This window comes from Neodiprion pinetum, chromosome 2, assembly GCF_021155775.2.
Source record: "Neodiprion pinetum isolate iyNeoPine1 chromosome 2, iyNeoPine1.2, whole genome shotgun sequence".
Taxonomy (NCBI): Eukaryota; Metazoa; Arthropoda; class Insecta; order Hymenoptera; family Diprionidae; genus Neodiprion; species Neodiprion pinetum.
This window is the reverse complement of record NC_060233.1, coordinates 1,794,331-1,804,156: the sequence shown is the minus strand read 5'-3', so window position 1 is coordinate 1,804,156 and position 9,826 is coordinate 1,794,331. Positions and strand designations below refer to the sequence as shown.

Here is a 9,826-nt window from a genome sequence, read left to right as displayed (position 1 = left end):
CAAGCTTCGGTGAAAATTTTACTATTCAAGCCTTTGTTTTGTGAGAGTTCTTTCGTTTCAAAACTTTTCTTGTAACCTACAGATTGTACACGCATACAGACATCGTCAACTTGTGATATACCAATAAAACGACCGATAATAACCAAATCCATGTTTCCCGAGTGATAAATAAAATGACAAGAACGATGTTCAAGCGGTTGAGAAAATGACCAATGAGAGAAACCTACGTTATAGAAACCAGTGGAACAAGGTGCAGTTTCGTTGTACATATTTTATAGAATCCCTGCGCGCGGTTCTGTAAACTGGTATGCATACATATCGGTGTATAAATAGGCGAAAATAGCTATGCTCCGGTGAAGCGTTTGGTCGAAGCGTTTGGTAGTTGCGAGCTGCTATTTTATACATATACATGCATACCATATATATATATATATATATATGTATACATTATGTACCGCCGAATCCATGTAGCAAAAGCTCGAATGCCGAAGTTTGAAACTCGGAAGACTGTCTTATCTCAACCCGACTACCGCGAGGAGGAGGAAAAGAGGAGGAGGAGGAGGAGGAGGATGCTGGCTGCAGCGGCGTCGTCGTCCCTTAAACCCGGAGATCGGGGAAAGGCAGAAGGGGTTCGTTCGTTCGCTGGTCTCTGAAATAATAAACTGTATATTCGTCGAGCGAGACGGGCGAGGAGCGAGCGAGCCAAGCGAGAAAGAGAGCGTCGGTGCTACTAACGTACGAAAAACGCCGCCAACGCCGCGGCGCCGACGCCGACGCTTCGATCTAATCAATTGCCGCGCGCCGCGTTCACCCCGGTTTCCTCTATTCCTGGCCTCCTATTATACTCAAAGGAAAACCGTGAAAATACCTTCTCATTTTCTTTCTTTATTTCTCTTCTCCCCTCATTTCTTCGCCCTTCTTTAATTGATTCGATTCCTTTTTCTTGTCGTATTTTAACTTCTTTATTTTTATTTATTTTTTTTCTTTTTTCATTTTCTCCGTCGCTCTTTACTTTACCGCCAACTGCAGCTTTCAACACCCGCGCGCGCGCGCCCGTTATTTAAGCCGAACAATATCGTACGCTTTGCAGTAAAGGGGGAAGGGGAGTAGAATTACCTGATATTGAAAACGGGATATAATAACGATACCAAAAAACAACACAAACCTAAAAATCTTATCGATACGTGTATATGTATACTAAATATTATTATAATTTTTTCCACATAAATTATGCACGATAATAGCGTCACTTGGAATATTTCGATTTTGGTTAATTTATTGTCGGATTGGATCCTTATAATGTAATAATACTGCGTGATAAATTAGTGATTACGTTACACGCCGCATAAGGTAAACGACGAAAACAACTTAAATACGGAAGAACAATCTTGACAAAACGTTAAAACGTATACATACCTATATATACGTGTAGTATGGGCATAAAAGCAAAATATTATCATTCCCGTGACTGAGATTGTGTGTATATATACAGGATAGTGGAGCATGTAGACGGTATGGCTAGCCAAAGTCTGCCGGAATCCCTGACGGTCTTATAACTATGTGCAACAAGAAGGAAGCCCGAGAATCTATACAGATCGAGCGGGGTGTATATCATTAAAACGCTACATTACTATTGTATATTATTCCCCCCTACTCGTAGTAAACACCCGCTCATTAAACATTTACAAAATGTTCATTTCAAACCTCTCTAACAGTTCTCTCTTTCTATCTTTTTCTCTTTTACTTTCTCTATCCCTCTCTCGACCCTCGGCAATTGATAATATTTAGAACCATTCAGAGTTCCCCCGGTAGCGCTAAAAACGTTTAAATTTAGTGCCACCGATTACCGACGCGACACAAACTACCAACAACTTCCCTCCGTGGGTACTGTAATGATGTTTTCTTTACTTACGGTAGGTAACTTAGGATTGTCGATAAGTATTACTTACTGTCGGTAAGACAGCGACGTGCCAGTTCACCGCGACGCCTGCAAGTTTTCGGTTCGTGGCGTTGTTGACGATGCTCCGCTCCGAATCACCCGGTCGCAGTGTCGCTGTCGGAAGCCGTGGAAGGACGACGCGACATCCTCATGTCGCCTCTGGTTTGACTCGACGAGAAGAATACCGAAGAAACTTGACCAGGAATTTTTGAGGTTCGATTGCGGAAGATTTTTTGTTTTTGTGACAGAGCATCGGCGCGGTGATATAAAAAAAGAGTATCGACATGGAGAAAGTTCTGGAGAAGCTATTGGTCGCCGACAACGCGATAATCAAACAGGTAAGCGCAGAGATATTATATTAGCCGAGAATACGAGACGACAACGATCAGCTGTTCCAGCATGTACGACAAAATAGATGGAACAGCACACACGTGCGAGAGAGACATAACATTCGCGGATTCGTACGTATTATGTATGTATGCATGCACACGACGTTTCGTTGGTCAATCCGCGAGGCCAATACCCTGCGACACGTGCTCCCAGTCAGCAGCCCCTCAACACCACTCCGAAGTACGCGCTAGGCTTGACCGGCGTGAAGATACCTACTTGTGCATGTTCACGTCAGAGGGGCGCGTGTTAACGATGTGTACAAGTCGCATTCCTCGTGATCGCGATCAAAGGCTACTTTTAAAACCGAGTTACTCATTGTCGCTGGTATTTTCCTGACCACCCCCTCCTCCTGCGCCTTCTTCTTTCCATTTCTGTTTCTTTACTTATTTTTTTTTTGATACGCCGCCTCCTTCCTCGACGTTAGTAACGTTATCGTAACTATTCATGCCGAGTAATAAGCGTTATTTCGCGATTTTGGAATTGTCTGCAATTCGGTAAATCGTAATAAAACAAAACACACTCAAATTACGAAATATTGGTTCTTTTAAAATTAAAATTTTAAAATTAGGAAAATAGTTATTCTTTACCACAACGTTACTAACTTCAACCTCGTCAAATTCGATCACTCGACCCAAAGCACGGCTTTCAAAATCTACATATGGATGTACGTACGTATGTACATATCGTACCTACTGTTGTCAATTCATATGCAAACCAATTATGTTGGTGCATCCATCGTATTATACCTACACGAGACTAATAGCCACTCAGCCGATGAAATAATTAACTTTTTTCGACGATTATAAACGATGACTAACCGCACGCGTCGCTATGTCGTCCGCGTATTTACCCTCAAGTTTATACCTATATCAACGCCAGCGATATTGGTGTACTTTGTTGTTAGGAGTAATTTACATCGTACATATAATGTAGATTGCACACATTGTCGTTATCGGCATATTAATACCTACGTGGGAAATAATTAAAACGTAAATATTACGCAATGTTATTGAGAGATATCGCGTAAAAAATACTGTACTAATATAAAAAACTAAATTTGCTCACATCTATGGAAAGAATAATAATGGTTTTTTAGGGTACGATCGAGCTAAGGGACGCCTTCAAAAACCCAGAATGCATTGGATTACTGGTCGCAGTTGTAGTTGAGTCGCCGAAACCCCAGGTAGGAATATATTCGCGATTTACTTGAAGATAATTCGTCGCATTTTCAAACCCTCGATTTTATTCCATGTATCCATCATCCCTTCACGTTTCGAAAATTAATTAACTAGGCAACGATTAAAATTCATTACACAGATAAGACAGTACGCGGCCGTTTTGATGAGAAAACGTTTGAGCAAAGGGAAACATTGGGCCAAGCTTTCTCCGGAAGTAAAAGCTAGCTTTAAGGACGCGATGCTCAAGGTAGATTATATATTTTGCGACGCTTACAAGAATGAACAACAAATGTAGTGAATTTACTCACAGAATCATCTTTCTTCGCAGCGGCTTCTCAACGAACAAGAAACCTCCGTAAGAAAATCGATCGCCCAACTGATCGGTACGGTGATCAAGCACGAACTTGGCAATAACGGATGGCCGGAAGTACTGCAGTTCGTTCAACAATCCGTAACGAGCGAAAATCTCGCCGATAAGGAGGTATAATCATCACGACCGCGTATTAATACCGGTATATTGGTTATTTCACTCACGAATTACCTAATTGACCGCGGACGTTACGTGCTCGAATTTTCGCCTATAATACCGCAACCAGGAGAACTCCAACTAAGGTTGATTGATTAGAATCTGAGGGTACGACTGTTTCCAACACGTGATCAAAGATGGCACTGAAATTTCAGAAACGAAATTACTTTATATTAACGATTAGTATGCGTTCTACTATCCACGCACGCTGAGTAAATACATTTTTCCACTATGTCAGCTATAGAAAATTTGATAGTTAAATATTTGTTTCTATATTCTGAAAGCGGTCGCAGAACACGTAGGTCAAAGTTACGAGGTGAGCCGATAACGCGGTAATGGCGTCGATTTTCCATCTTATCGCTAATGATAAATTGAATTTTGAGTATCTGTTATTACCGTTCTTATTTGAACAAACCCTCAGATCGGCATGTACACTTTATCGACAATGACTGAGGTAGCGCCACAAGCATACCTGCCGCATGCCCAGTCGGTGGTCTTCCTCTTGGAAAACACACTGAACGGGCTTCAGGACTTGGGACATCCTGTAGCGTTCTACGTTCTACTGACGCTAACGCACCTGGTGCCACTAGTAGAAGGAAACCAACCCGTAAGTAGAAATTTAGGTTTACTTTGCTGCCGTAACAAGACTGCTGTATTATTTGTTTCGATTTTGAAATTACCAAGAATATCTTTCAGATGGTAAACTCTTATCACCAAATGATGCCTCGGATAATTAGCGTTATTCAGGCGCTCGCAGTTACCAATGAAGAACAGGCAGTCGAGGCCTTCGAGTTGCTGGATGAACTCTGCGAACAGGCGATGGACGTAATTTCCCCCCATGTCAAGGCTCTCGTCAGCCTATGTTTGACCCTTGGCGCAAACAAGACGCTAGACGACGCACTTAGAGTCAAGGCAGTTGGGTTTATGGGCTGGCTAGCGAAGACTAAAAAGAAGGCATTCGTCAAACACAGACTGGTCGAACCTGTCATTGGTAATGTCGAATAAACTTGTATACTCGGAGCTTGCATGATCCATTACTTGACTTTTTTTTAGACATGTTGTTCAACTTAATGGCCGAACCGCCCACGGATGAATCCGACGAAGCTTACTTTTGCGATAATGTTGATGACAGTACACCAATGACTTGTGCGACACAAACCCTAGACCTTCTAGCCCTGCACCTTCCACCAGAAAAATTAATCCCTTATGTTGTGAGTGATATAAATTAGCCTTCATTTATTACAATTACGTTTGTAAATATTAAAATAAGGGAGAACGAGCAGAGTAAGCAAAGTATGGCTATACCAACACCATCTCACTTGTAAATAGAAGAAATCCTAATCCAATTTCTATCCCAGTTGCAGCACATTGAGCCGGGACTTCAAGGATCGAACATGTATTCTAAAAAGGCGTCGTACCTCGCGATGGCAGTGCTAGCCGAGGGATGTTCAGAATTCATTCGATCAAAGTACCTCGAGTCGTTTTTGAGGTGCATTTGTGGTGGAATCACGAGTACAGAACCGGTAGTTCGCAATGCTGCATTGTTTGCACTGGGTCAATTCGCGGAACATCTGCAGCCCGAGATTAGTCAATACGCTTCTGAGTTGCTCCCAGTTCTGTTCGAGTACTTGGGACACGTATGCTCTCACATGCAGTTGCAAAACAACAGCAAGTCTCCACCGGTCGACAGAATGTTCTACGCCCTAGAAGTTTTCTGTGAAAATTTAAATGAGGGACTTTTGCCTTATCTTCCGATACTTATGGAGTGCCTTTTCAAAGCCCTACAAACACCTAATGCCGATATACACGTCAGGGAACTGGCCCTCAGTGCCATAGGAGCAGCCGCAAATGCTAGCAAAGAAAATATGATTCCATATTTTCAGACGATCGTTGAAAACCTCCGCGGATATCTCACGGAGAAACAGAGTACAGAAACTATGTGCCTGCAGATTCAAGCCGTAGGTTTGTAGATACCCAGACTGCGAGGCTATGACACTAAAAAATCTCTTTAGAAATATCATTTTCTATCGTATAATACGAAAATGAATCATTTCTCCAGATACCCTGGGAGTGCTGGCGAGAACGATAGGCGACGACCATTTCCGACCGCTAGCCGAAGAGTCTTTGAATCTCGGAATGAAATTGATGACCGAAAACGATGATCCTGATTTGAAAAAATGTGTTTACGGTTTGTTCGCGTCGATTAGTTCGGTATTGAAACAAGGCCTGGGTGCAGTTCTGCCACGAATTGTCGAACCCATGATACATAGCATACAAAGCGCAGAGGGAATTGTGGTAAGTTTAAAACGGTAACACGCCCTAAGCAAATCGGATTTTAAACAATCTTTGTTCACAGCCACACTTCAAGGATGATGAAAATACCGCGTTTCCAGTTTACGAGGATGCAAGTGAGACGGAAGAAGAAGAGGACATTGAAAATACCGACAACGAGGACGATTACGATGACTTAGCCGGCTACGTAGTCGAAAATTCCTACGTTGAGGAGAAGGAGGAGGCAATCCTCGCGTTGAAAGAGATTGCTAAGAACACGGGGTATAAACTACTTTCTGTTACACAGATTTTTTTAATTTCTAGTAACTTTAATCACAAGTTGTATGACTGTTTTCTCAACAGAGAAGCGTATTTGCCATACTTGGAAAGATCGTTTGAAGAAATTTTCAAACTCATCAACTACCCACAAGAGGATATCAGAAAGGCCGCGATTGAAGCCCTGCTACAATTCTGCATAAGTTTTTCAAAGATAAATACAAACGAGGGCAAAGTAGCCACGCAAAAGGCACTCTCGGTATTTGTACCAAAGTTGGCGGAGCTCATTAGATTAGACGAAGAATGCATCATAGCCATCGCTGCGCTTGACGCTTATTCCGAACTCCTCAAAGAATTAAAATCTGACGTTCTCATTCAGGATGGTCACAAAGATGCGATTATAAACTGTATTACTGAAGTCATGACGGGTGAGAAAGAAGAAATCTATTCACTCGTATCTACGCTATTCCGTAATTGATTAATTCACTAAGCGGACAATTTTCAGGTAAAACCGAATGTCAGGACCAAGATGAGACAGATGGCGACGAGACCGAAGCCGAACAAGACGAGCTATTAATTGAATGCGCCGGCGACGTTTTACCAAGTTTTGGTAAAGCCATGAAGCCAGAAGATTTCCTTCTCTACTTCCAAGCACTGCTTCCTCTTTTCCTAGCCAAATTGGTGAGCAAACGCGACTTTATACAATTGCACAAAGTCTGAAAGAATCGGACAGTTTTTAAAAATGAAGTGAAGCAAAGTCGATTGAGGCGGACAGTTTCCTTCACTACAACCCTCTTTCTTTCAGCAAAAGAACAAAACGGAGGCGCAAAGATCATTCGGTATCGGTACAATATCCGAGTGTCTCTCAGCCCTGGGACCGACAGTAGCAAACTTCGTGCCGCAACTCCTGCCAAGGCTGCTAAAACTATCGACAGACCCAAACGCTGAGGTTCGAAACAACGCGATTTACGGAATCGGAGAACTAGCGTTACATGGAAAGGAAGCCGTCTACCCGTATCCTTTGTAAATCATCTCCGACCGATTGGGACTATCGCTCTGCGTGCATGATCACAATATAGTTTCATAAATTTTTCCGTCTCAATACCCGGCACTCAGACGTTACCCGGAAATTCTTCAATCGCTTTCGGAAGCGATAGGGACAGAGACTCATGGAGGAACACGGGACAACATCGTCGGTGCGATCGCGCGCCTTATCATAACGAATCCCACCATCGTACCACTGGAGCAGGTATTCCCAGTTTTCGTAGGGCAGCTGCCTCTTCGCGAAGACTTTGAGGAGAACAAGGCGGTGTTCAAGAGCGTGATGGTGCTCTACGAGAACGGACATGACGTTATCAAAAACCACATTCCGAGTCTCCTCAAAGTAGCAGTGAGCATCGTTCACGAGGGCAGAGCAATGGACGACGGTAAGTCCAATTTTAGATAAATTTAAAGCGAACGAGAACAGAGTGTTGAAACATGATCGATAATTTTTTATCTATTCTTCTTTTAACAGAATGCAAAGAGATCGTGACGAAATTTCTAAGGGTAACGCAAGCCGATTTCCCGACCCAATGGAACGAATTATTGGCTAGTCTTCCGCCGGAAGTAAGAGCCGGTTTTCAGTAAACGCTGTTGTTTAACGTTTCACCATTATAGGCTGTTTAAGGAAAGAACAAAAAGAAAAAAGAAAGATGAAAGATGAAATATACCGCGAGTTTTCCTGACAGCGGAACGATTCCGTGCGCTTCATTCGGGCAATTGGTGTTACGGCTTATGTTCAGGTTGAGCTCTTAGATCGTTGGGTTGTTAAAAAAACTCACGCTATATATATCACGTCGTATTGAAGACTTGTTTTTTTGTTTTTTCTCGTTTGTCTACGGCATGACAATTTTTTTGTTATTTACAAGACAGCTCAATCTTTGGAGACAGCTGGCTTCTCGAGGCACGTTCTATAATATATTTGTTAAAGCATACAATCGAGCGAGATCACGTTTCACCCGCCACGATTATTTTATGTTTCTTGTTGCTGTTGATTTTCATAATTTTTCTTACTGCTTTAAGCACGAATATAAAGTAATATATTGACATTTCGTGATTTGTGTGCCTTCTGCATTTAAGTTATATAATTATTACATTTAGATTGAAGTTTTACTCAGCGGTTTTTCATTAATTAAGACTAATTTTCATTCTATCTATTGAAAAACTATCCGAATCATCGATAATACTTCTTATCGAAATATGGTGATTCGTGTCTATACCGCACCTAGAATAACAGTATCATGAAAACTGGAAAACTAATTGCCCATCATCGTTACGCTCTACTTGTTCTAGGTTTTTTTTTTTTTTTTATTTAAATTTAAATGTATTATTACATTTTATGCTGTTGCAATGTCCTAAAATACCTTTTATATATAAAACATTATTATATATTGAATATACATTGCACATGTACGTATAATTAAGTATTCATGAAAAACGAATGTGTATCACAACCGAGAAAAAAGTGAAAGAAAACCGAATAAAGACGAAGAGAATTTGCATATTTTACAAGTCAGCATTGCTACTCTCTCCACCTCGTAATTCTCCGAATAAAATCTCATTCACATATCTCGACATCACGTTTATTCTAAGCTGACAATTACGATTTGGTAGTTAACTCGAACAGAAGAAACTTCCAACAAGACCTTGGCAATAACCGAAAACCGTGGAAATCTACGTATCTGAAAACGCGGCTGTTTAGATAAGATCAACCTTCGTACTAGAATTCGTGAGATGGAAGCTGGGGAACTTCGAACTTATTTTCGATGCTGACATAGTCAAAGCGTTAAGATCACAACTAAGGTTGTCAGGTAACTAGATTCGCCGTAGCTAAGTTTTACGCTATATGTAAAAATTGCAGAACAAGTCCATGAAAACATGCTGTGAAAAAAAAAGAACATTATCTAAACGATAATAATTCTGCAGTGTATGTACAACAAAAGCAACAGACAACTCAGACGTTCACGTTTGAACAGCCGGCGTGAAATGTTATAAAGAAACGATTCTGAGCTCATGATCTGTGAATGAAAATGTGCAATATCGATATCAGTAGAATCGATCTTTCAGCGCATCGATGAACCGTAACTTGGTCATCGCGAGGTCGTGAAAACTATGGCATACTTCGATTATAGCCATACAGTAGAAGCCGTTCACCAATCGTCTACCTGACCAGAGCTACCTTCCATCCCCATCACTCGATGCTCA

The 9,826-nt window shown here is 41.5% G+C and overlaps 1 protein-coding gene across 2 annotated transcripts; it reads left to right on the top strand.

Annotated features, from left to right (window-relative positions):
• The first annotated feature begins 2,060 nt into the window (after window positions 1-2,060).
• Window positions 2,061-9,127, top strand: LOC124212810 (importin-4). Of its 2 annotated transcripts, none has more exons than XM_046613288.1 (15): window positions 2,061-2,277; window positions 3,426-3,512; window positions 3,647-3,754; window positions 3,836-3,988; window positions 4,455-4,640; window positions 4,730-5,024; window positions 5,087-5,244; window positions 5,392-5,995; window positions 6,093-6,328; window positions 6,390-6,586; window positions 6,668-7,008; window positions 7,086-7,261; window positions 7,392-7,594; window positions 7,697-8,007; window positions 8,097-9,127. In XM_046613288.1, the coding sequence occupies exons 1-15, from the start codon at window positions 2,224-2,226 to the stop codon at window positions 8,207-8,209; spliced, it is 3,222 nt and encodes a 1,073-aa protein (XP_046469244.1). In that variant the 5' UTR covers window positions 2,061-2,223; the 3' UTR covers window positions 8,210-9,127. The 2 variants fall into 2 exon arrangements, with proteins under 2 accessions (XP_046469244.1, XP_046469243.1); XM_046613287.1 differs by having other exon boundaries at window positions 7,386-7,594.
• Window positions 9,128-9,826: the final 699 nt, after the last annotated feature.

Bases quoted from the DNA above. Each gene is read 5' to 3' on its own strand.
- LOC124212810 (XM_046613287.1), top strand. From the start codon at position 2,224: ATGGAGAAAGTTCTGGAGAAGCTATTGGTCGCCGACAACGCGATAATC. The intron at 3,513-3,646 runs GTAGGAATATAT...TTCATTACACAG, and splicing joins TTGAGTCGCCGAAACCCCAG to ATAAGACAGTACGCGGCCGT. The intron at 6,329-6,389 runs GTAAGTTTAAAA...CTTTGTTCACAG, and splicing joins AAAGCGCAGAGGGAATTGTG to CCACACTTCAAGGATGATGA.